The 26,669-nt window shown below is 45.3% G+C and overlaps 2 protein-coding genes across 2 annotated transcripts; both read left to right on the forward strand.

Annotated features, from left to right (window-relative positions):
* Window positions 1-3,771: 3,771 nt before the first annotated feature.
* meiob (meiosis specific with OB-fold) lies at window positions 3,772-17,355 on the forward strand. Its single transcript, XM_055889533.1, is given in 13 exon segments — window positions 3,772-3,852; window positions 4,232-4,289; window positions 4,554-4,569; window positions 10,824-10,939; window positions 11,072-11,144; window positions 11,231-11,426; window positions 11,627-11,687; window positions 11,690-11,725; window positions 11,813-11,875; window positions 15,294-15,380; window positions 15,555-15,606; window positions 15,608-15,630; window positions 17,270-17,355. Coding segments are annotated over 13 exon segments (948 nt in total).
* An 857-nt stretch (window positions 17,356-18,212) lies between these two features.
* On the forward strand, window positions 18,213-26,626 carry mlst8 (MTOR associated protein, LST8 homolog (S. cerevisiae)). Its single transcript, XM_055890270.1, has 9 exons — window positions 18,213-18,334; window positions 18,847-19,003; window positions 19,296-19,347; window positions 19,436-19,598; window positions 19,695-19,770; window positions 22,060-22,212; window positions 24,052-24,176; window positions 24,309-24,472; window positions 26,110-26,626. Exons 2-9 carry the CDS (start codon window positions 18,869-18,871, stop codon window positions 26,226-26,228), a joined length of 987 nt encoding a protein of 328 aa, XP_055746245.1. The 5' UTR covers window positions 18,213-18,334; window positions 18,847-18,868; the 3' UTR covers window positions 26,229-26,626.
* The last annotated feature ends 43 nt before the right edge of the window (window positions 26,627-26,669 follow it).

Below are 26,669 nucleotides of genomic sequence, written 5' to 3' on the forward strand. Positions count from 1 at the left end.
TAGAGCCCATCTCGTAGCCTCTTTTAATGCTCTGGCTATAAACTGCTCTAGGACATCATGGGCCTCCTCTATGAGAGTGTAATGTAATGTCTGGCTATTACAAAGTACACTGTACTTACTACTGAGGTAAAGTCTACATGTGGAAACCGGCTGGTTTACATCATGACAGTTCAGTAAGGTCATGTCTCAAAAGGGTCTGGATTGACGTAGCAGGCTACTGCAGTAGACCCATCCTCCATGTCAAGGACTAGGTCTGAAGCCAAGGGAATTTATTAATCCTCAACCACAAGTCATAAATCCTTTCAATAAGTAGTGAGAAGTCCTTGGATGCTGCTGATAAATCTTTATCTATTTTTTAAATGAATGCCAAGAAAAGTGGGTGGTGGAGAAGAACATTACAGAGAGGAAGTTGTGTCCAAGGAACAGTTTTATCACATAAGTCAGGGATGGGCAAAATTCCAAAATTTGGTTGTCCATCAGTAGTTTTTTATTGCTATGTCAGTCATTGACAGTCACTCACCCATGTCAGCAAAAACATTTAGATTAGTAAATTATAGCCAGCTATCTAAAATTGTAGTAATCATTGTCGAATTACCGTCTGGGGTGCTCCCATTGATTTTTTTAGTAACACTCAGATATCATATTAAAAAATGCTAACATTTCTCCCCGCTCCATGCAAAACTGTGTAGAATTGCAGGAAATTGGCTGTAAAACTGCAAGTGTTACTCTCCATATGGCAAAATGAGTAGAATTGCAGGAAATGTGTTATAAAATGGCTAAATATTCTCTGTGCCCCATGATAAAATGTGTAGAATTGCAGCAAACTTGCTTTACAACTGCAACATTTTCTCTAGGACCATGGCAAAATGTGTAGAATTGCAGGGGGAAAAAAGATTATAAACTCCGCTGTCAAGAGAGGTGCCGCTAAATTGTTTTGCTCGCATGGTGCGGGGCCCCACTAAACAAAATTGTGTTAGCTCAAAAGGCTAGGGCCGGCTCTGACTGCATGTGTGGTTATGGATGTGGGCAGTGGTGGAAAAAGTATCCAATTGTCATACTTGAGTAAAAGTAAAAATACCTTAATAGAAAATGACTTAGGTAAAAGTGAAAGTCGCCCAGTAAAATACTACTTGAGTAAAAGTCTAAAAGTATTTGGTTTTCAATATACTTTAGTATCAAAAGTAACTGTAATTGCTAAAATGTACTTAAGTATCAAAAGTAAAAAGTAAAAGTATAAATCATTTCAAATTCCTTATATTAAGCAAACCAGACGGCACCATTTTCTTGTTTTAAAAATGTACGGATAGCTAGGGGCATGTTCCAACATTTAGACATAATTTACAAACGAAGCATGGGTGTTTAATAAGTCCGCCAGATCAGAGGCAGTAGGGATGACCAGAAATGTTCTGCTGATAAGTGCGTGAATTGGACCATTTTCCAATGCTGCTAAGCATTCAAAATGTAAGTAGTACTTTTGGGTGTCAGGGAAAATGTATGGAGTAAAAAGTACAATATTTTCTTAAGGAATGTAGTGAAGTAAATGTAAAAGTTGTCAAAAATATAAATAGTAAAGTAAAGAACAGATACCCCAAAAAACTACTTAAGTAGTACTTTAAAGTAAAGTACTTTACACCGCTGGATATGGGTACACAGACAAACTAGCCACTGTGGCATGATGAGCTCAGTTTTGTTGTGGGCCCCATTTCCATCAAAGTTTCCCATCCTTGATACAAGCCTTACAATCAAAGAACAAGCACATGATGTAAAGGCCTAAAAGAATACCTTGGTTGAAAGAATCAGAATAAATCCAGTTTCACAACAACAACAAAAATAAAACGACGCGCTCTCTCAATGCAGATGAGACAATAGCATCAGCCATAGAGTACCATGTGTTAGTCTATCATCCATCCACAAGGGTGCAGTGGGTGGGTTAACAACATGGCTCGAGGGGGCGGGCTTTTTTTGCAGCAAAAATTCACTTAACTCCTGAGGCAAAGCAGGTAATCTCAATGGCTTTTTTAACAAATACTAAGGGTACTTGTTTTTTATATATTAAAAACTCAGCAAAAAAAGAACAGTCCCTTTTTCAGGATCCTGTTTTTCAAAGATAATTCGTAAAAATCCAAATAACTTCACAGATCTTCATTGTGAAGGGTTTAAACACTGTTTCCCATGCTTGCTCAATGAACCATAAACAATTAATGAACATGTACCTGTGGAACGGTCGTTAAGTCACTAACAGCTTACAGACCGGAGGCAATTAATGTCACAGTTAAGAAAACTTAGGACACTACTGGGCCTTTCTACTGACTGAAAAACACCAAAAGAAAGATGCCCAGGGTCCCTGCTCATGTGCGTGAACGTGCTTTAGGCATGCTGCAAGGAGGCATGAGGACTGCAGATGTGGACAGGGCAATAAATTTCAATGTCCGTACTGTGAGACAGCGCTACAGGGAGACAGGGCGGATAGCTGATCATCCTCGCAGTGGCAGACCATGTGTAGCAACACCTGCACAGGATCGGTACATCCGAACATCACACCTGCGGGACAGGTACAGGATGGCAACAACAATTGCCCGAGTTACACCAGGAACGCACAATCCCTCCATCAGTGCTCAGAGTGTCCGCAATAGGCTGAGAGAGGCTGGACTGAGGGCTTGTAGGCCTGTTGTAAGGCAAGTCCTCACCAGACATCACCCGCAACAACATCACCTATGGGCACAAACCCACCGTCGCTGGACCAGACTGGACTGGAAAAAAGTGCTCTTCACTGACGAGTCGCGGTTTTGTCTCACCAAGGGTGATGGTCGGATTCGCGTTTATCGTCGAAGTAATGAGCGTTACATCGAGGCCTGTACTCTGGAGCAGGATCGATTTGGAGGTGGAGGGTCCGTCATGGTCTGGGGCAGTGTGTCACAGCATCATCGGACTGAGCTTGTTGTCATTGCAGGCAATCTCAACGCTGTGCGTTACAGGGAAGACAACCTCCTCCCTCGTGGTACCCTTCCAGCAGGCTCATTCTGACATGACCGTCCAGCATGACAATGCCACCAGCCATACTCCTCGTTCCGTGCGTGATTTCCTGCAAGACAGGAATGTCAGTGTTCTGCCATTGCCAGCGAAGAGCCTGGATCTCAATCCCATTGAGCACGTCTGGGACCTGTTAGATTGGAGGGTGAGGGCTAGGGCCATTCCCCCCAGAAATGTCTGGGAACTTGCAGGTGTCTTGGCGGAAGAGTGGGGTAACATCACAGCAAGAACTGGCAAATCTGGTGCAGTCCATGAGGAGGAGATGCACTGCAGTACTTAATGCAGCTGGTGGCCACACCAGATACTGACTGTTACTTTTGATTTTGACCCCCCTTTTGTTCAGGGACATATTTTTCCATTTATGTTAGTCACATGTCTGTGGAACTTGTTCAGTTTATGTCTCAGTTGTAGAATCTTGTTACGTTCATACAAATATTTACACATGTTAAGTTTTCTGAAAATAAACGCAGTTGACAGTGAGAGGACATTTCTTTTTTGCTGAGTTTATTTGACATAGTTTGTTCATTGACCTTCAAGAAAATTTAGCCTGCAAAGGTGAGTCGTGGTAGGTAATCTGGCAGGAAGCAGTTGCCAGAGCAGTTAGCTAGCTAGGCCAATAATGTCACATTTGCCAGTAATTATTTACTAACTCACACAGGTTGGATATCAGACAGGTGTGTTTTCTATTCATCTTATTTCAGCAGCTTCTCCACCTTAGAACAGGATACACATTTTTTATAAATGGCATACAACAGGCAAGCTCAGTACTTTTTTGCTCTTTCTGATTTACATCAAAACACAAGACATAATTTCGGGTGACAGGTCGCCTAGTGGTAGAGTGTTGGGCCAGTAACCGAAAGGTTGCTGGATTGAATCCCCAAGCTGAAAAAAAAATCCTCAAGGTAAAAATCTGTCTTTCTGCCCCTGAACAAGGCAGTTAAACCACTGTTCCTAGGCCGTCATTGTAAATAATCATTTGTTCTTAACTGACTTGCCTAGTTAAATAAAAAAAATTATGTGATATGATACAATTGATACAGTAGCCTAAGTTATGTGGACTCATTGTCATAAAAAAATCAATACCTTGAAGTTAAATAAACTGTCAAGACTACATCAATAATTTTGAATCGTGACTGTTGTATTGATTTGGCTAAATATTTTGAAGCCTACAAAATGTTGAAATATCTATTGTGTTTTTCAGAGAGTGGCTGGAGTCATCATTGGAAAAACTGATGTCAAAAGCCATCCAGACAGGAAAAGTTGAGGATTCAATTTCATTATATTTACCCCATAATTTAATACTGGGGAATACTGGGATCAAATAGTCTATATACATTTTCAAGTATTCATGATTGGTATCAAATACAGTGAGGCCTCTTGACTTTGTCTGTTCTCCCCAAGCATAGACTTTCTCCAAGGCATGCCTGCACTGTAGCCTACTGTGCTCAAGTTTATTACTTGCTCACTAGTATCCTCTTCTGGCAGGTTTCTAAACTGAACTCTCTCCTTTCTCATAATTTCAGGTATTGGTTTTGACCAGTGGCGACCCGTCATTCATGGCAGGTGAGGCAAAGCCCAACATTTTTAGCATTTAAAAAAAATATATATTTTTTTTGGGGGGGGAGCTTGCCTTTTTTTCATGTTATTTTGGCATTAATACGTGTCACATATCAATTTGCAAACAACGTAAAAAATATTTTAAATTGAGTTAATAAAGCCACGTACAAACATGGTCTCTTTTTTGTTTTCTTGAATAAGGCAGCTCAAAAATGCAGGTGCTTTAGCCTAGCTCAGTGCTTTCTGTGGTGGTGGGGCAAGCCAGCAGAAAATACGAAGCTTTGCGCCATGATTGGCTTCGTGTTCTGTCACTCATGGGGACACTACGTCACCACCAAGTCTAAGTGTAGACCTAAAAAATTCTAGCCCTTTGGTGCTGTCATAGAGTTACATTAGAAGTGCCCATCCAAGAAGGCTCAAGATCATTGGCCACAGATAAAATGACATCAAATCACATTATATGTACAGTAGCTTTGATTAGACTGATCATGTCAACATCATACTTTCAAAATCTTAGCTAGCAGTCATCATCATGAATCAAGTCGACAATCTACTGGCAAATCCTTTTCAATCCTTGTCATATGAAGAGAAATAATGAAGAGAAATTACAAATAAAACATATCTGTCGCTCACCAGCCATTGGACATAAACATTACATAACAAGTTGGAAATCGCAAATTCAACAGTGAGTGGTTTGGAAGGAATCAGTGACAGTGGCTGTGTGGTCCCAAATCTGAGATTAAGGGGCTCTTTTCCAAGTTTAAAATGATAAACATTCAACATTGGCCATGCTGTCAATGAAGCATGATTTGTGCTGCGCTCATAACAACTGTAAACTCAAAACTTTACTTCAGTGAGTTCAAGACAACTGGGAAGTCGGGAATAAACAAGCTACGACTGGGAAAAAACGCTTTGAACGGTCATCCAACTCAGAATGTACATCCGGCCTCTTTCTAGAGCTACAACCTGAAGATCAATGATGTCATCATGATTCAACCTTGTTTTTTTCACAGTTCCCAGTTGTTTTGAAAGCACCATAAATCCAGAGAATGCCAGACTTTGATGACAGAATTTGGCCATGCAGGACCGCTGCGCCACCTTCCTGTTCAAGTGAGCACAGCACAGCAAGGTGAGTCCAAAAATGTATTGTATGCTGCTGCATAAATTATGTAATATGCCAGGGAGAAATGTATACTATAGCTAAGAAAGTAGTACTAAGTGTATGTTGTGTAGTAAGATGTTAGTAGCCCATGTGCCTCACCCTAATAATTTGGTATATTTACCATCTTAATTTTGCCTACTGTTCTGACTTGGGGGTGCACGTGTAGCCTATGGCCTGTTTTAGTGAAATGTAATCATATAATATTGTAAGAGCTTTCATTGTCTGCGTATATGCCCCATTTATTTATCATCTGGTTTGGACTTGGTGTACAGGGAGAACACTAAGAACGGCCCATGTTCTGAATTCTGTCGCTTATAAGGGCACAAGGCAAGACCAAGATGCAGACACAGGAGACAGATGGTTTGAGTCTGATATTTATTAATAATCCAAAAGGAGTAGGCAAGAGAATGGTTGTGGACAGGCAAAAGGTCAAAACTGGTTCAGAGTACAGGAGGTACAGTGTGGCAGGCAGGCTCGAGGTCAGGGCAGGCAGAATGGTCAGGCAGGCGGGTACAGAGTCCAAAAAAACAGGCAAGGGTCAAAACCGGGATGACTTGCAAAAGATAATAGATGTCACACCCTGGCCTCTGTTATATTGATTTTCTTTATTAGTTTAGTTAGGTCAGGGTGTGACATGGGTGTTGTTTGTGTGTTTTGTCTAGTTTAGGGTGTGTGTATTGTTTAGGGGGATTTGTAGAATGTATGGGGTTGTGTTCAGTGTAGGTGTTTAGGAAAGTCTATGGTTGCCTGGTTTGGTTCTCAATCAGAGACAGCTGTTTATTGTTGTCTCTGATTGGGAGCCATATTTAAGGCAGCCATAGGCTTTAGGTGTTTGTGGGTAATTGTCTATGTTTAACGTTTGTAGCTTGTGTATGCACTAACGTTTGTAGCTTCACGGTCGTTGGTTGTTTTGTTTTGATTAAGTATTCGTGTTACGTCTTCGTCCTCTATTAAAAGATGTACTTTTCACACGCTGCGTTTTGGTCCTCTCTTCCACGTCAAGACGATCGTGACAGAATTACCCACCAAACCAGGACCAAGCAGCGTGAAAGGATGGAACAGTGTTTAGTGGAGGATTGGACCCGGGAAAAGGATGAGTGGAGAACAACCTGGGAAGAGATAGACAGGTGGGCGTGCGATCCAGAGAAAGTGCCGGAGCCCGCCTGGGATTCGCTGGAGCAGTGAGAGGAGGGTTACAGGATTATGGAGTTGGAGAAAGGAGCACGAAGGCACGGTAGGAAGCCCTCGAGGAAACGCCAAAAATTTATTGGGGAGGGGCTCATGGGGAGTGTGGAGAGTTCAGATAGGAGATCTGCGTCAACTTCCCGTGCTACCCGTGAGGACCCTAAGAAAGAACCTGAGCCAGTCAGGCTGATATTGGAGGTGAGCAATGGGAATGATACAGAGACTGTTAAGGATTTATTGGGGAGTTTGGAGGAGAGTGAAATGAGGGAGCTGCTGTGTTGGTGCGTGAGGCACAAAATCCACCTGACAGAGCGTGTGCGGGAAGTGATGTTACCTGAGTCAGCTCTCCATGCTCGTCCTGAGGTGCGTGCTAACCGTCTGGGAATGACAGTCCCACAAACCAGGCCTCCTGTAAGCATTCCTAGACCTGCACCTCCTGTAGCAGCTCCACATACTAGCTCTCATGTGGCAGCCCCTCGTACCAGTCCTCCAGTTCCGGCACCACGCACCAAGCCTCCTGTGCGTCTCCAGAGCCCTGTGCGTCCTGTTCCTGCTCCCCGCACTAGCCTTGAGGTGCGTGTCCTCGGCCCAGTACCACCAGCACCAACACCACGCACCAAGCTTCCTGTGTGTCTCCAGAGTCCAGTACATCCTGTTCCTCCTCCCCGCACTAGCACTGAGATGCATGTCCCCAGCCCGGTACCACCAGTTCCGGCACCACGCACTAGGCCTAATGTGCGTCTCAAGGGTCCAGTATGCCCTGTTCCTGCTCCCCGCACTAGCCTTCAGGTGCGTGTCCCCAGCCCGGTACCACCAGTTCCGGCACCACTCACTAAGCCTAATGTGCGTCTCCAGGGTCCAGTATGCCCTGTTCCTTCTCCCCGCACTAGCCTTCAGGTGCGTGTCCCCAGCCCGGTACCACCAGTTCCGGCACCATGCACCAGGCCTACAGTGCGCCTCAGCCGGCCAGAGTCTACCGTCTGCCCAGCGGCGCCTGAACTGCCCGTCTGCCCAACGCCGTCTGAGATGTCCATCTGCCAAGCGCCGCCTGAACTGCCCGTCTGTCCTGAGCCTTCAAAGTCGCCCGTCTGTCCTGAGCCTCCAAAGCCGCCCGTCAGTCCTGAGCCTTCAAGGCCGCCCGTCTGTACTGAGCCTTCAAAGCCGCCCGTCTGTCCTGAGCCTTCAAAGCCGCCCGTCTGTCCTGAGCCTTCAAAGCCGCCCGTCTGTCCTGAGCCTTCAGAGCCGTCCGCCAGACAGGAGCCGCTAGAGCCGTCCGCCAGACAGGAGCCGCTAGAGCCTTCCGCCAGACAGGAGCCGCTAGAACCTTCCGCCAGACAGGAGCCGCTAGAGCCTTCCGCCAGACAGGAGCAGCCAGAGCCTTCCGCCAGACATGAGCAGCCAGAGTCACCAGCCAGCCATGAGCAGCCAGAGCCGCCAGCCAGCCATGAGCAGCCAGAGCCGCCAGCCAGCCATGAGCAGCCAGAGCCGCCAGCCAGCCATGACCAGCCAGAGCCGTCAGCCAGCCATGACCAGCCATACCCGTCAGCCAGCCATGACCAGCCAGAGCCGTCAGCCAGCCATGACCAGCCAGAGCCGTCAGCCAGCCATGACCAGCCAGAGCCGTCAGCCAGCCATGACCAGCCAGAGCCGTCAGCCAGCCATGACCAGCCAGAGCCGTCAGCCAGCCATGACCAGCCAGAGCCGTCTGCCAGCCATGACCAGCCAGAGCCGTCAGCCAGCCATGATCCGCCAGAGCCGCCAGCCAGCCATGATCCGCCAGAGCCGCCAGCCAGCCAGGATCCGCCAGAGCCGCCAGCCAGCCAGGATCCGCCAGAGCCGTCTGCCAGCCATGACCAGCCAGAGCCGTCAGCCAGCCATGATCCGCCAGAGCCGCCAGCCAGCCATGATCCGCCAGAGCCGCCAGCCAGCCAGGATCCGCCAGAGCCGCCAGCCAGCCAGGATCCGCCAGAGCCGCCAGCCAGCCAGGATCCGCCAGAGCCGCCAGCCAGCCAGGAATCGCTAGAGCCGCCAGCCAGCCAGGATCCGCCAGAGCCGCCAGCCAGCCAGGATCCGCCAGAGCCGCCAGCCAGCCAGGATCCGCCAGAGCCGCCAGCCAGCCAGGATCCGCCAGAGCCGCCAGCCAGCCAGGATCCGCCAGAGCCACCAGCCAACCAGGAGCCGCCAGCCAGCCAGGATCCGCCAGAGCCAGCCAGACAGGATCCGCAAGCCAGCCAGGATCCGCCAGAGCCAGCCAGCCAGGATCCGCCAGAGCCAGCCAGCCAGGATCCGCCCCTCAGTACGGATCCGCCCCTCAGTCCGGAGCTGCCCCTCAGTCCGGAGCTGCCCCTCCGTCCAGTGGCGCCCTCTGGGATGGTATTCAGTCCGGGACTCGCCGTTCCAGAGGCGCCACCAAAGCGGGTAGGGACTATGGTGGAGGGGGGTCCACGTCCCGCACCCGAGCCGCCGCCATAGGAAGGCCCACCCGGACCCTCCCCTTCTGTGTCAGGTTTTGCGGCCAGAGTCCGCACCGTTGGGGGGGGGGGGGGGGTACTGTCACACCCTGGCCTCTGTTATATTGATTTTCTTTATTAGTTTAGTTAGGTCAGGGTGTGACATGGGTGTTGTTTGTGTGTTTTGTCTAGTTTAGGGTGTGTGTATTGTTTAGGGGGATTTGTAGAATGTATGGGGTTGTGTTCAGTGTAGGTGTTTAGGAAAGTCTATGGTTGCCTGGTTTGGTTCTCAATCAGAGACAGCTGTTTATTGTTGTCTCTGATTGGGAGCCATATTTAAGGCAGCCATAGGCTTTAGGTGTTTGTGGGTAATTGTCTATGTTTAATGTTTGTAGCTTGTGTATGCACTAACGTTTGTAGCTTCACAGTCGTTGGTTGTTTTGTTTTGATTAAGTATTCGTGTTACGTCTTCGTCATCTATTAAAAGATGTACTTTTCACACGCTGCGTTTTGGTCCTCTCTTCCACGTCAAGACGATCATGACAATAGAAAAGGCAGGTGCACGGGAAAAACACACTGGTTGACTTGGAACATACAAGACGAACTGGCACAGACAGACAGACAGAAACACAGAAACACAGGTTTAAATACCCAGGGGTTAATGGGGAAGATGGTTGACACCTGGAGGGGGTGGAGACAAGCACAGGGGAAACAGATCAGGGTGTTACACGCTATACATTTCAAAAGTTCTAAACAAATAGTTATATTGACTACGTCCGTCCTAGCTCACTCATTAATGTCTTAATCAAAAATACGGGTTGCTTCTTATCAGCTTGTTGTCCCCTTATGCCATAGTTTGTACATCTCAATTGTCATTAGAAACCACATTTCTTTAATAAGCAAGTCATCCATATCAGCTATGTTTTCTTAAAAGGCATTAAATGAAGCTGAATGAACTGTTTCGCTACCTGACAAGACTCTGCTGATAGTCAGGTGTAGCAGTGGTAAGATTTTGGGACTGCTGTTGGGACATCTTTATGTAGGCCCTAACATTTTGTGGGCACCGTTTGTCACCGTTATAGTGCAATTCTGTCCTACCAAGCAAAAATTCATTAACTGCTCATAGTGTGGAACTGAGAAAAATGGCTTTTATTTACCTTGGTTTCACAGTAGCTTTATGCAGTTACTGCTAACATGACCACCATTTTCTCCAGAACACAATACAATAGAGGCAGGATACTTGTCAACATGATTAAGCATGTATTTAATGTAGCAAAAAATGACAAAAACTAATTTTTGACCAAATGAGCAGTTACTGCCTTTTTGCTTGTTAGGGCAGAATTAATGTATTGTCTAGTGTTATGTAGGGGATTTGCTGGGATGCATCCCACTTTCCCCCCACTAAGACTTACATGCTAAATCGCCACTGGTTTTGACAGATTCACTTTTGGCTTCACAATCAAGGACTCGCCAGACTATTTCATTAATGTCTCCTCGTGGGGCAATGATGAATACATCAATGGGCTGTCTAACACTTTCAGCATAGGAGACTGTGGTGAGATTATACATTCAATTCAATTATATCGCTATGAAGATAGATAATGTACAAATACAATGTGTCAGTCTTTATGATATTTCTAAGACATTTATAATTACAATAATTGATCTGTATTTTATCCCCCTTAAGTTATTATAGAAAATCCTTTAGTTGCTACCAAAGATCCTGAGAAAGAGGACAGATTCTGCCCCTCAACTTCCAGGTACTGTAGTAAAGTGGTTAGTTCTCTTTTTAAACATTACTATACTTGCAGTAATATAAGTAACAAAACCAATTTCTCTGTCTCAGCTTCTACAGGTTGCTGGTAAGTGAAGCTCACTCCCAGCTATCAATATGCTCTGACATAGAAATGACAAACAGGCTGCTGCCTCTGCTCCACCTGCCTGTGAAGAACTCCAGGGACTTCTACTCTCTGGGAGACATCGTGGCCAACGGACAGAGCCTGGATGGGAATGTCATTGACATACTTGCTGCTGTTCAGTCGGTAAGATCTGAGCGTGCATAGAATAAAGTAGATCTTGAGTATGGTACTATCTGGTAGGGTTGTGTAAGAGCCATAAACTAGGCCCTGTCATCACATGTCCAGCAGTATAAGTACCATATGTATTAGAAACACTAAAAGCTTTCAGCAAAAAAAAGAGAAGTGTTGTAAATCATTTCCAAACCACTATTTCTGCCCTCTAGATTGCAGAGCCAAAGTATTTCACCCCAGCCGATGGACACAAAGGGCAGAGTCTGGAAGTTAAGCTTTTGATGATTCTGTCACATCCTTTCCCTTAGTATGATAGGAACTAAGATGTACCACTGTACCCCTTCTTCAATATCCCCATCCTCTCCCATGAGTAACCATAACAACCTCTGTATCACACAGCTGGGACAGAGAGGTGATTCAGCTAGTTTAGACTAATACCAACAGAAACAGGTTGGTATACAGTGGGCACTTATTCTCTGTTACTTGTTAAATGGAAATGTGAGTTTTTGTGTTTATTTAAAATGTTTTCGACTGAATAAGACTTTTCTCTGTACTTCAAGTGCTCTTTATCTCGGATGCCAGTGTCACGTTCCTGACCTATTTATGTTAGTTGTTATGTGTGTTAGTTGGTCAGGACGTGAGGTTGGGTGGGCATTCTATGTTTTCTGTTTCTATGTTGGTTTTGGTTTGCCTGGTATGGCTCTTGATTAGAGGCAGGTGGTTTGCGTTTTCCTCTAATCAAGAGTCATATTTAGGTAGGGCATTCTCACTGTTTGTTTGTGGGTGATTGTCTCCTGTGTCAGTATGTATGTTCGTACCACACTGGACTGAAGCGTTTGTTTGTTTGTTTGTTTGTTTGTTTGTTTGTTTGTTTCGTTTCGATGTTGTCTGTTTCCTGTACGTAAGTTTATGTTTAGTTATTTAAGTTTATGTTCAGGTTTCGTCAACGTCGTTTTCTTGTTTTGTAGTTTGAAAGTGTTTTGTTTCGTTTCGTGTTGCCATCGTGTTTATAATAAAGATGGCTTATTTCCCACAAGCTGCGTTTTGGTCTGAAGATTCTTCTCTCCTCACCTCATCCGAGGATGAGGAGAGCACAAGCCGTTACAGAATCACCCACCACGCTAAGACCAAGCGGCAAGGGAAAATTAAACGGAGTAAGGGACAGGAGAGAAAGGAGCAATGGACATGGGATGATGTTTTGGACGGAAAGGGTTGCTACACTTGGGAGGAGATCCTGGCTGGGAGGGATCGCCTCCCATGGGAACAGGTGGAGGCACTGAGGAGAGCAGAGGCTACCGGGGAGAGGAACCGGAGCTATGAGGGAACGCGTCTGGCACGGAAGCCGAAAAAGCCCGTAAGTAATTCCCAAAAATTTCTTGGGGGGGGGGGTTAGAGGTAGTGGGCCAAGGGCAGGTAGGAGACCTGCGCCCACTTCCCAGGCTTACCGTGGAGAGCGGGAGTACGGGCAGGCGCCGTGTTACGCAGTAGAGCGCACGGTGTCTCCTGTACGAGTGCATAGCCCAGTGCGGGTTATTCCACCTCCCCGCACTGGTAGGGCTAGATTGAGTATTGAGCCAGGTGTCATGAGGCCGGCTCAACGCGTCTGGTCTCCAGTGCGTCTCCTCGGGCCGGCATACATGGCACCTGCCTTACGCATGGTTTCCCCGGTTCGCCTACATAGGCCGGTGCGGGTTATTCCACCTCCCCGCACTGGTCGGGCAACCGGGAGCATTCAACCAGGTAAGGTTGGGCAGGCTCAATGCTCAAGAGTGCCAGTACTCTCCACGGTCCGGTATTTCCGGCACCACCTCCCCGCCCCAGCCTAATACCTACAGTGTCTACACTACGCACTAGGCTACCAGTGCGTATCCTGAGCCCTGTTCCTCCTCCACGCACTCTCCCTGTAGTGCGTGTATCTAGGCCGGTGCCTCCAGTTCCGGCCCCACGCACTAAGCTACCAGTGCGTCTCCAGAGCCCTGTACAAACTGTATCTTCTCCCCCTACTAATCCTGATGTGCTTGTCCTCAGCCCGGCGTCACCAGTGCCGGTACCTCGCATCAGGGATAGAGTAGGCTTTGAGAGTACAGTGTGCCCTGTCCCTGCTCCCCGCACTAGTAGGAAGGTGCTTGTCATTAGCACGGTGCCTCCAGTTCCGGCACCACGCACCAGGCCTACAGTGCACCGTATCCGGCCAGAGCCATCCGTCTCCCCAGCGCCATCTGAGCCATCCGTCTCCCCAGCGCCATCTGAGCCATCCGTCTCCCCAGCGCCATCTGAGTCATCCGTCTCCCCAGCGCCGTCTGAGCCATCCGTCTGCCATGAGCCTGCAAAGCCGCCCGTCTGCCATGAGCCTGCAAAGCCGCCCGTCTGCCATGAGCCTACAGAGCCATCCGCCAGACAGGAGCCGCTCGAGCCGTCAGCCAGACAGGAGCCGCTCGAGCCGTCAGCCAGACAGGATCTGCCAGAGCCGTCAGCCAGACAGGATCTGCCAGAGCCGCCAACCAGACAGGATCTGCCAGAGCCGCCAACCAGACAGGATCTGCCAGAGCCGCCAACCAGACAGGATCTGCCAGAGCCGCCAACCAGACAGGATCTGCCAGAGCCGCCAACCAGACAGGATCTGCCAGAGCCGCCAACCAGACAGGATCTGCCAGAGCCGCCAACCAGACAGGATCTGCCAGAGCCGCCAACCAGACAGGATCTGCCAGAGCCGCCAGCGAGCCATGAGCAGCCAGAGCCGTCAGAGAGCCATGAGCAGCCAGAGCCGTCAGAGAGCCATGAGCAGCCAGAGCCGTCAGAGCGCCATGAGCGTCGAGAGCCGTCAGCCTGCCATGAGCGTCGAGAGCCGTCAGCCTGCCATGAGCGTCGAGAGCCGTCAGCCTGCCATGAGCGTCGAGAGCCGTCAGCCTGCCATGAGCGTCGAGAGCCGTCAGCCTGCCATGAGCGTCGAGAGCCGTCAGCCAGCCATGAGCGTCGAGAGTCGTCAGTCAGCCATGAGCTGCCCTTCAGCCTAAAAAGGCTAGATACCCAGAACTGCCCATCAGTCCAGAGCTGTCTCTCTGTCCGGAGCTGCCTTTCAGTCCGGAGTTGCCCCTCTATCCTGATCTCCCTCTCTATCTTTATCTACCTCTATATTCTTATCTATCCCTCTGTATTGATTTATCTCTCTGTCCCGGTGTTGTCCTTATTGGGTATGTTATTAAGAGGATTTTGTGGGGGAGAAAAGAGGGTGGACATTTTTGGAGGGAGGAAGCTAGGATGGATTATGGTGGGGTGGGAACCGCGCCCGGAGCCTGAGCCACCACCGTGGTTAGATGCCCACCCAGACCCTCCCCTAGTCCTTGTGCTGGTGCGTCCGGAGTTCGCACCTTGTGGGGGGGGGTACTGTCACGTTCCTGACCTATTTATGTTAGTAGTTATGTGTGTTAGTTGGTCAGGACGTGAGGTTGGGTGGGCATTCTATGTTTTCTGTTTCTATGTTGGTTTTGGTTTGCCTGGTATGGCTCTTGATTAGAGGCAGGTGGTTTGCGTTTTCCTCTAATCAAGAGTCATATTTAGGTAGGGCATTCTCACTGTTTTGTTTGTGGGTGATTGTCTCCTGTGTCAGTATGTATGTTCGTACCACACTGGACTGTAGCGTTTGTTTGTTTCGTTTCGTTTCGATGTTGTCTGTTTCCTGTACGTAAGTTTATGTTTAGTTATTTAAGTTTATGTTCAGGTTTCGTCAACGTCGTTTTCTTGTTTTGTAGTTTGAAAGTGTTTTGTTTCGTTTCGTGTTGCCATCGTGTTTATAATAAAGATGGCTTATTTCCCACAAGCTGCGTTTTGGTCTGAAGATCCTTCTCTCCTCACCTCATCCGAGGATGAGGAGAGCACAAGCCGTTACAGCCAGGATTGGTTTAGACAGCTTCCGGAACTGCATGACAGCTACAGTCAATTCTAAAGCCATAATCACTGTCAACCCGGGTAAGGATATCACTTTATCTGGATTGATCATATCTGTTTACAACACATGTGCCTTTTCTGCATTGAGAAACTGTAGACAATTGTTTTTCTAAGAGCATATTTTAATGTTCACATTATTCATTTAATACAGTACCTAATACTGTAATTAATGTGATTATGTTTGCGATACATAAGACACGAAGGAAGCCAGCCTTCTGTTCAGCTATGCCAACGAGGTCTCTGAATCTTTTGGATGAGGATGACAGGCCTGGTATGTAACAACTATGACTGTATTAGTATTATCCTACATTTGAGACTTTGCAATCCTGATTTTATGATCACATTTTGTTACATGTGCCGAATACAACAGGTGTAGACTTCACTGTGAAATGCTTACTTAGGAGTCCTTACCCAACAATGCAGAGTAAAACAACTAAGGAAATAAGATCAAAAATTTATCGGAAATAGTAACACATTAAAATGACAATAATGAGGCTATATACAAGGAGTCAGTACCAAGTCAATGTTCAGGGGTACAAGGTAGTTGAGGTAATATGTACGTCTAGGCAGGGTTGGGTAGGTTACTTTCTAAATGTAATCTGTTACGGTTACTAGTTATCTGTCCAAAATTGTAATCGGTAACACAACTTTTGGATGAACTAAACTAAGTAATCTGATTAATTCAGTTACTTTTAGATTACTTTCCCCTTAAGAGGCATTAGAATAAGACAAAAATGGATGTTACCAATTGAACCACATCTACTGCAGGATAAATCAATGTTAAAGTTTATATAGCTGGCCATATGGATGTTACATTTTACTTTATGGGTTGGTTATGTAGGCTTCTTCTAACCCATCGCTCATTCCAATAAATGTTATAGCCCTTGATTTTCAAGAATAGGACTTGAAAATATGGAAGTATAGATGAGCCAAATTGTTTAACTTGAGCATAACCCCAAAATCAAGAACTTATTAGCCAGCCCTACTCTGTTGTTTATGGAATGGCATGCTTTGAACACTTTCAGAACAGGTGTGTGTATATATACTGAGATCATGAGATTGCACACAGGTGGAATTTATTTAACTAATTATGTGACTTCTGAAGATAATTGGTTGGACCAGATCTTATTTAGTGGCTTCATAGCAAAGGGGGTGAATACATGGATGGATGCAGTCTATCACAGTGCCATCTGTTTTGTCACCAAAGCCCCATATACTACCCACCACTGCAACCTGTATGCTCTCGTTGGCTGGCCCCCGCTTCATATTCGTCGCCAAACCCACTGGCTCCAGGTCATCTAGGTCAAGTCTTTGCTAGGTAAAGCCCCACCTTATCTCAGCTCACTGGTCACCATAGCAGCACCCACCTGTAGCACACGCTCCAACAGGTAAATTTCACTGGTCACCCCCAAAGCCAACACTTCCTTTGGCTGCCTTTCCTTCCAGTTCTGCTGCCAATGACTGGAACGAACTGCAAAAATCACTGAAGCTAAAGACTCATATCTCCCTCACTAACTTTAAGCACCAGCTGTCAGAGCAGCTCACAGATCACTGCACCTGTACACAGCCCATCCAACTACCTCATCCCCATACTGTTATTTATTTTGCTCCTTTGCACCCCAGTATCTCTACTTGCACATTCATTCATCTTCTTGAATACAGCATATTCAATATGGCACCATACTATAAACATAATGGTGTAAACCGTATGTTGCATCAAATTAACACTTTCAGTTCAACCCAGACTGTCATTACATTGAGTAGTGCTGTGAATTCAAACCCACACACGAGGGAGTCTTTTTAAGCAAAGGCTATTCTCCACTCAATGATTTACAATGTCCTTGAAAGGTTGTGATGTGTCTAGCTAATGTCTCTCAGGAACTTCTTCTTCTTCTTCCTCCCTTTCACAGAAAAGTATGACTATGTTGGCAAACTTCTGAAACCTGGAGAGGAACCCACCGAGTACACTGAGGTGGTCAAGGACAAAAAGGACTGAAACTCACAAGTGCACAAGGGAAATTCAGATGCCTTAATTTTTTTCACATAATGTGATGCATATTGCCTTGTGTTGTGGCCATTGAGCAAAATGCTTTCTCCTGTATATATTTTGTATTATCTCGTCATGAACCCTTACCTGTTATGCTATGTTTATATACCACAGACCTCTAATTTACCAAAATACAGCAGATTTTAGGTTAAGGCTACTATAACTTTTGAATACTGTAGTTTTTTGTAAAGCATTCTTGCCTGATTTAGAATGCGTTCGTAAATTCGCTCTAGCTATCTACTCCGATTTCATAGCCCTTGTCAGTGTACCAGAGCGCAGAATAACTGATGAATTTATGAATGCTCAACACCAGTTGAATATGGCCTGTAAACGACGGCAAATTTTTTTTTTTTAAATTGTTGCCAGCAGCACAGTTAGTCACCGGCGCTCTGGATGTCATGACAACAGCCTAATCAGCTCTGTGAGGGCAAGTAAAATGGTCAGTGAGGTGTTCTCTCATTTGTCTGGAAGTAGCTAGCAAGTTAGCCAGTTAGCTTGGATGCTTGACTGCCGTTGTGAGGTCAGAACGCTAGGATCAACCCTACTCCTCCGCCAGAGCGTCCAGTGTACGCTCCGAGAGCGAAACGCTCTGAATTTACAAACACGGACTCTGGCACTCCAGATTGAATTTATGAACGCACCCTTTGTCTATATTATATTGTTACTTTGAAAAAATAAACAAACATATCGAGCTACCTAGCTATCAGACACATTTTAGTATATAAAGCCAGTAGGCGGTGGTAATAGACCAGTAAGGAAGAAGCTAACCGGAACCAATGTAGTTTGAACCCGGAACCTAGCGTAAAGTACTTATTGTAGTGAGGGAACTATTAGTCCGACGCCCTACAGTATTTCCGGAAAAAACACAAGCAAGGCTATTTACAGCTTTCACATCACTTTTGTCATTAAAATATTACATATCTTGGAGGTAAGATAATATTTTTCTTTGCTAGTGCCATTTGCACACGATTTGTCTGGATGTCATCCATGTCACCAAATGGTTTAACAAACTAAATAGACAAGGCGACTAGCTAGCATAGCTAGATAAGTTTGCTCTAGTCCATCGCGCGATGACAATACGAGTTGCCCTTGCTCTCTGGCACGTTAAATTGATTATTTCATAGAGGATTTTAAGATGTATTTTAATGACCGACTGACTTTAATATATTTTAGAAACTCGCTAAAGTTAAAATGTTACTACTGTGCTGGAGAAACACTAAATGTAGCTCTGGTTGACACGATATCAAATGCATGCGCATGGACCAGAGTTACTAAAGGATAGCTCCACTTACGTCTGGCAAGTTGTTGACGTGCTGTCAGAAATACTTGATAGCTAAGTAACAGTGATATAAAGTTATTGTTCACAGGCATTATTACTCACTGCATTATTGCTCTTCAATGCCTCCAATATTTGACACTGTTTTACGGCTCCTTTTGCAGTGACAACATACAACACTCGAGCATGAACGTGAACCAGGGCCAGGGGACAGTGGGGAGTGACCCGGTGATTCTGGCCACTGCTGGATATGACCACACAGTGCGGTTCTGGCAGGCCCACAGCGGCATCTGCACCAGGACAGTCCAGCACCAGGACTCTGTATCCTTACCTTCGCCTGCTTCACTCAAATCTATCAAGAGAGACATTTCTTGCTGGTTTTGCCTTTATTTCGTTTCAAGATCCCATGTCATTGTTGGTTGTAACAACTTAGAAAGGCCTCCAACTCCTTGATTAGAGATATTTAAATATTTTAAAATAAACATCCCCTAGTGAGCACAATATGTTGATAACATATTTTCAAACAAAAATACGTATTTTGATCCTAGGGCCGTTATTGCACAATCATTATAGCTTAGCTACCTTTAATTATTTTCTTAACCAATACTTTCAGCAAGTGAACTCCCTCGAAGTTACTCCCGACAGAAGTATGATTGCTGCTGCAGGTTTGTGCAGAAATAAAATATTCACACCCATACTCATCAAAATCATTAACATGGTACTTGACTGTGTATCTTTTCTTCTATTCCAAAGGTTATCAACACATCCGTATGTATGATCTAAACTCCAACAACCCAAATCCGGTCATAAACTATGATGGCGTCAGTAAGAACATTACGTCAGTGGGCTTCCATGAGGACGGCCGCTGGATGTACACAGGAGGAGAGGACTGCATGGCTCGCATCTGGGACCTGAGGTACTCTTGATAATATGGCGACTGTCGCTTCCTGCTGTGTTTCTGCCTGCCTACTATGGAATTCTCACCAAGCTACATATATTGCTCTGGTCCTAGGTCAAGGAACCTGCAATGCCAGAGGATCTTTCAGGTCAATGCTCCCATCAACTGTGTATGCCTTCATCCCAACCAGGTAAGTCAGTGTCTCAAAAGCGATTAATGAAATATGCCACCACTAGAGGGAGCACTGTGACTGATACAGTACTGTCTGAATTGTACCAAAGACGATACAGTATGAAGGTAGGCTAAAACTGCTTCTCCAAAATAAATCCCTGATCACACTTGTAGGCGATGTCATAGCGACGTTGGCTAGCTAGGCTTATGCGTAGAAACACGCCATTGGGTCTAACTGTCGTCTCACGCCGAACTGCGCATGTGCAGGCCATCAAATCAAAGGCACTCCTTCGATATAAAAGTTGTTTTGACTTAAATGAAAACGTCAGTTTGTCACTTTCACGAGGTTGGAATAATAACATGTTCAATTACTTAAGACATTGGCTCAAATCTAGGTTGTCCCTTTAGATTTTGAGAAAATGAACAACATTGACTTCTCAAACCCCAGCCTAGTTTGTTCCGCAAGTGTTCCCGGAAGTCTTGCGATGTTACGCCTCTGAGTTCAGAAACTCTGTGGTTGTACTGTAACTGTTGATAAAAACCTAGGTAATCCTTGCCTTCTATAAAGCGGCAATCAGCAGTTGAAACAAAACAAAGCGTACTCAAATCAAACGTTATTTGTCACATGCCGATATTATTGCGGGTGTTACGAAATGATTGTGTTCTTAGCTCCAACAGTGCTGTAGTATCTAATAATACACACATCTAAAAGAATGGAATTAAGAAACATAAATGTTAGGACGAGCAATGTCGGAGTGGCATTGACTATACAGTAGAATAAAGTATATACATAAGAGATGAGTAAAGCAGTATGTAAACATTATTAAAGTGGCCAGTGATTCCAAGTCTATGTATATAGGGCAGCAGCCTCTAAGGTGCAGGGTTGAGTAACGGTGTGGTAGCTGGCTAGTGATGGCTATTTAACAGTCTCATGGCCTTGAGATAGAAGCTGTTTTTTAGTCTATCGGTCCCAGTTGCCGTACCAGGTGGTGATGCAGCCCGACAGGATGCACTCAATTGTGGATCTGTAAAAGGGTCTTAGGGGCCAAGCCGAATTTCTTCAGTCTCCTGAGGTTGAAGAGGCGCTGTTATGCCTTGTAACCCACACTGTCTGTGTGGGTGGACCATTTCAGTTTGTCAGTGATGTGTACGCCGAGGGACTTGAAGCTTTTCACCTTCGCCTCTGCGCTCCTGTCGATGTAGATGGGAGTGTTCTCCCTCTGCTGTATCTTGAAGTCCACTATCAGCTTTTTCGTTTTGTTGATGTTGAGGTTATTTTCCTGGCACCACTCCGCCAGGGCCCTCATCTCCCTGTAGGTTGTCTCTTCATTGTCTGTAATCAGGCCTTCTACTGTTGTGTCTTCTGAACATGATGATTGAGTTGGAGGCGTGGGTGGTCACGCAGTCATGGGTGAACAGGGAGTACAGGAGGCGGCTGAGCATGCACCCTTGTGGTGTCCCTGTGTTGAGGATCCGCGAAGTGGAGGTGTTGTTTACTACCTTCACCACCTGGGGGCGGCCCGTCAGGAAGTCCAGGATCCAGTTGCACAGACTTAGGGCCTCGAGCTTAATGATGAGCTTGGAGGGTACTATGGTGTTGAAGGCTGAGCTATAGTCAATGAACAGGATTCTTACATATGTATTCCTTTTATCCAGATGGGATAGGGCAGTTTGCAGTGCGATGGCGATTGCATCGTCTGTGGATCTATTGGGGCTGTAAGCAAATTGAAGTGGGTCTAGGATGTCAGGTAAGGTAGAGGTGATATTATCCTTAACGAGCCTCTCAAAGCACTTCATGATGACAGTAGTGAGTGCTATGAGGCGGTAGTCATCTAGTTCAGTTACCTTTGCTTTCCTGGATACAGGAACAATGGTGGACATCTTGAAGCAAATGGGAACAGCAGACTGGGATAGGGAGAGCTTGAATATGTCTGTAAACAATCCAGCCAGCTGGTCCCTGCCACTGTTTCGGTAAATAGCTGAGGGATTGGGCTGGAGAAACGTAACCACTCTCAAATTCATGGACAGAGCTATGAATGCAAGGACTGACTATCCATGATAACAAAATTATAGTTTTAGCCATGTTCTGATGGTCTACAGTGTTTGTTTACATTTACTTTGTTTACAGACAGGAGTCAAACAAGCTTATTTGGGGTTTTGATGGGGTATGGAAGTTGAACTTAGCTCATGGGTACATATAATTAATTTATAAGTCCAAAAATGTATGTAGCAACTGCATATTGACCCTTTTTTTAAATTCTGATTATTGTATCTAATTGATTCTCAATCAGGCTTGTGTATTTTCCAGGCTGAATTGATCGTGGGGGACCAGAGCGGTGTGATCCATATCTGGGATCTGAAGACCGATCACAATGAGCAGCTTATTCCTGAACCAGAAGTGTCCATCAACTCAGTCCACATCGACCCAGACGCCAGCTACATGGCAGCAGTCAATAGCTCGGTCAGTATGCTGAAAAAATAATTTTGTTTATACTGGACACTCTAGTACAGGGATGGGCAACTTTGATGGGGTTGGGGCCAGAAAAAATCTGAACTCATCATGAGGTGCCACAGTTTCTCACGGGTCTGTGCAACTATAGTGCCAGTCAAAAGTTTGGACACACCTACTCATTCCAGTGTTTTTCTTTATCTTTACTATTTTCTACATTTTAGAATAATAGTGAAGACATCAAAACTATGAAATAACACATATGGAATCATGTAGTAACCAATTTTTTTTAGACAAATCAAAATATATTATATCTGAGTGAGACTCAATAACCAAATCAATGGGGGCCCCCAGCCGGTAATTCGACATTGATAACACGTTTAGATAGTTTAGCGCCCAGCTAACTTGGCAATCTGAAAAAGTTAGCTGCCTGACATAAGAAGAGGTGCATTTCGAAATGTCACCTTCTGTAGTCTCTATTCTAACTCGAAACAGTAAGTTGAAACCCCGACCGAGGGCCTTCAAGAATGGCCAGTTGCCCATCCCTGTTTTAGAGTTAATTTTGTCTAATATGACACATAATTTCCATGGGGTGTAGAGAAAATGTTTTAAAGCACGTTTGCTGCAATTCTACACATTTTGTCATGGGGCTGAGAGAAGATTTAGCAATTTTACAACTAATTTCATTCAATTCTACTAATTTTGCAATTGGTCGGAGAGGAAAATTAGCTGTTTTAGAGCAAATTTTGTGCAAATCTAAACATTTCGACCATGATAAGTTTAGATAGCTGGCTGCTAAACTATACTGAACAAAAATATAAATGCAACAATTTAAAAGATTTTACTGAGTTACAGTTCATAGAAGGAAATCAGTCAATTGAAATAAATTAATTAGGCCCTAATCTATGGATTTCGCTTGACTGGGCAGGGGCACAGACATGAATGGGTCTGGGAGGGCTGGGGAGCGGCTGGGGAGCCACTGGGGAGCCAGGCCCAGCCAATCAGAATACAGCCTGGGTGGCTGGTCTCAGACAATCCTGCAGGTGGTTACACGTGGTCTGCGGTTGTGAGGCCAGTTGGACGTACTGCCAAATTTTCTAAAATGACTTTGGAGGCGGCATATGGTAGAGAAATTAATATTAAATTCTTTGGCTACAGCTCCGGTGGACATTCCTGCAGTCAGCATGCCAATTTGTGGCAATCTGTGGCGTTGTGTGACATAACTGCACATTTTAGAGTGGCCTTTTATTGTCCTCAGCACAAGGTGCATCTGTGTAATGATCATGCTGTTTAATAAGGATCGGACTCAAATCTAACTGCCTGTAGCTCAGGACCTCAGTCAAGGATATGCATATTTTTGATACCATTTGAAAGGAAACACTTTGAAGTTTGTAGAAATGTGAAATTAATGTAGGAGAATATAACACATTAGATCTGTTAGCTCGTATTTTTGTTCCATCTTTGAAATGCAAGAGAGGCCAATATATGATTTAGTAATCTAGGCGCAATTTAGATTTTGGCCACTAGATGCCAGCAGTGTGTGTGCAAAGTTGTAGACTGATCCAATGGACCATTGCATTTCTGTTCAAAATGCTATATCAAGACTGCCCAAATGTGCCTAATTGGTTTATTAATACATTTTCAAGTTCATAACAAATTTGTGCACAAAATTTGAGAGAAATAAGCTTTTTGTGCGTATGGAACATTTCTGGTATCTTTTTTATTTCAGCTCATGAAACATGGGACCAACACTTTACATGTTGCGTTTATTTTTTTGTTTAGAATAATTTACCAATTTTTTAAAAAGTGCTTATTTGAGTTTAAATTGTGATCACTGTCCATCTCTCACAGGGAAACTGTTACGTGTGGAACCTGGCAGGAGGGATGGGTGACGAGGTGACACAGCTCATCCCCAAAACCAAGATCCCCGCTCATAAGCGCTACTCCCTCCGCTGCAAATTTAGTCCTGATTCCACGTGAGTACACCACACACATTTTTTAAGGAATGTGTGCATAATCCAAAATTAACTATTTAGAAGTAGGAAGCTTTGATTGCATGTCTTGTATAGTTACTGTATATGTGACTTAACTGTGTCTTTTCCCCACAGGCTGCTGGCGACCTGCTCGGCGGACCAGACGTGTAAGATCTGGAGAACATCTAACTTCTCTCTGATGACAGAGCTGAGCATCAAGAGTAACAACCCTGGAGAGACGTCCCGAGGTTGGATGTGGGACTGTGCCTTCTCTGGAGACTCACAGTACATTGTAACAGGTCAGTGTTATATTTCTTCCCAGTGTGTTTTATTATAATAACAACTAAATGATTAATGTGTATTTACACTTTATCTAGCTCTGTTCCTGTAGGTTTTCACTCCAACCCTACTCTAGCGCACCCGATTCTAACAATTAGCTGGTTGATAAGCTGATCAGTTTAGTTACAGCTGGGGTTTGAGCAAAAACCTACAGGACGGTAGCTCTCCAGGAATAGGGTTGGAGAGCCCTGATCTAGGGTAAGGGATAGTTTTTGCTGTAGGAAAGTGACTGACATCCGTCCTTTGTAGTGTGGCTAGATTGTGATGATTATTCCTGAGCCACGATGTCATGGAGCCTCAAACTCATTAGTTAACTCACTTTTGGGCAGTTCTGACTTGTGCTCCAATGGATCGATGTGATGATGTCGCTCTTGCTGCTGGTGAGTCTCTGATCCACCTCTACGCAGACGACACCATTCTGTATACTTCTGGCCCTTCTTTGGACACTGTGTTAACTACCCTCCAGACGAGCCATTACAGCTCTCCTTCCGTGGCCTCCAACTGCTCTTAAATACAAGTAAAACTAAATGCATGCTCTTCAACCGATCGCTGCCCGCACCTGCCCGCCCGTCCAGCATCACTACTCTGGACGGTTCTGACTTAGAATATGTGGACAACTACAAATACCTAGGTGTCTGGTTAGACTGTAAACTCTCCTTCCAGACTCACATCAAACATCTCCAATTCAAAATTAAATCTAGAATTGGCTTCCTATTTCGCAAACAAAGCATCCTTCACTCATGCTGCCAAACATACCCTCGTAAAACTGACCATCCTACCGATCCTCAACTTCGGCGATGTCATTTACAAAATAGCCTCCAACACTCTACTCAACACAAATTGGATGCATCCGTTTTGTCACCAAAGCCACATATACTACCCACCACTGTGACCTGTACGCTCTCGTTGGCTGGCCCTCGTTTCATACTCGTGGCCAAACCCACTGGCTTCAGGCCATCTACAAGACCCTGCTAGGTAAAGCCCCACCTTATCTCAGCTCACTGGTCACCATAGCAGCACCCACCCGTAGCACGCGCTCCAGCAGGTATATATCACTGGTCACCCCCAAAACCAATTCCTCCTTTGGCCGCCTCTCCTTCCAGTTCTCTGCTGCCAATGCCTGGAACAAACTACAAAAATCAATGAAACTGGAGACACTTATGTCCCTCACTAGCTTTAAGCACCAGCTGTCAGAGCAGCGCACAGATCACTGCACCTGTACATAGCCCATCTGTAAATAGCCCAAACAACTACCTCATCCCCTACTGTATTTATTTATTTATCTTGCTCCTTTGCACCCCAGTATTTCAACTTTGCACATTCATCTACTGCACATTTACCATTCCAGTGTTTAATTGCTATATTGTATTTACTTCGCCACCATGGCCTATTTATTCCCTTACCTCCCTTCTCACCTCATTTGCACACTTTGTATATAGACTTGTTTTTCTACTGTATTATTGACTGTATGTGTCGAACTGCTTTGCTTTGTCTTGGCCAGGTCGCAGTTGTAAATGAGAAATTGTTCTCAACTTGCCTACCTGGTTAAATAAAAAATGTAAAACTAGATCAGTAAATGTGATAAATTTCCTTCCAGCCTCCTCTGACAACCTGGCACGGCTGTGGTGTGTGGAGACTGGTGAGATCAAGAGGGAGTACAGCGGCCATCAGAAAGCTGTGGTGTGTCTGGCCTTTAACGACAGCGTACTGGGCTGAAGAGACAGCAGCAGTGGACTCCAGTGGATGAGAAGGAGCTACACTACAGCGAAGCTCTGTGACTGTGTATATATATATATCCACACACCCGTTTGTGTCTGCTTCCACAAAAGCTTTTGACTTATCAGGATAAGAGATGAGGCTGTTTTTATATTTCTCATAAGGACCACATTTGGACAGATTGGGGATACAAGGAGGTCAATGGGCTTGTTTGTGTCTTATAGCTTGGGCAAGGAGTTTCCAAAAACTATGGGCCATAGCTAGATTAATGTATTTGTGTTCAATAGCTTAATCAAAGGTGAAAAACGGATGGATATCTGTAATGTGGACTGAGTCCCATGTGTGACTGTACAGGATATGATGAATTCCAGTAAAGACTAACTGGTGTGTAACATTTACTCTGTGGTGCTTTTGTCTTGATTCTCTGTTTAATACATCGTA

Source organism: Salvelinus fontinalis, chromosome 30 (assembly GCF_029448725.1).
Source record: "Salvelinus fontinalis isolate EN_2023a chromosome 30, ASM2944872v1, whole genome shotgun sequence".
Taxonomy (NCBI): domain Eukaryota; kingdom Metazoa; phylum Chordata; class Actinopteri; order Salmoniformes; family Salmonidae; genus Salvelinus; species Salvelinus fontinalis.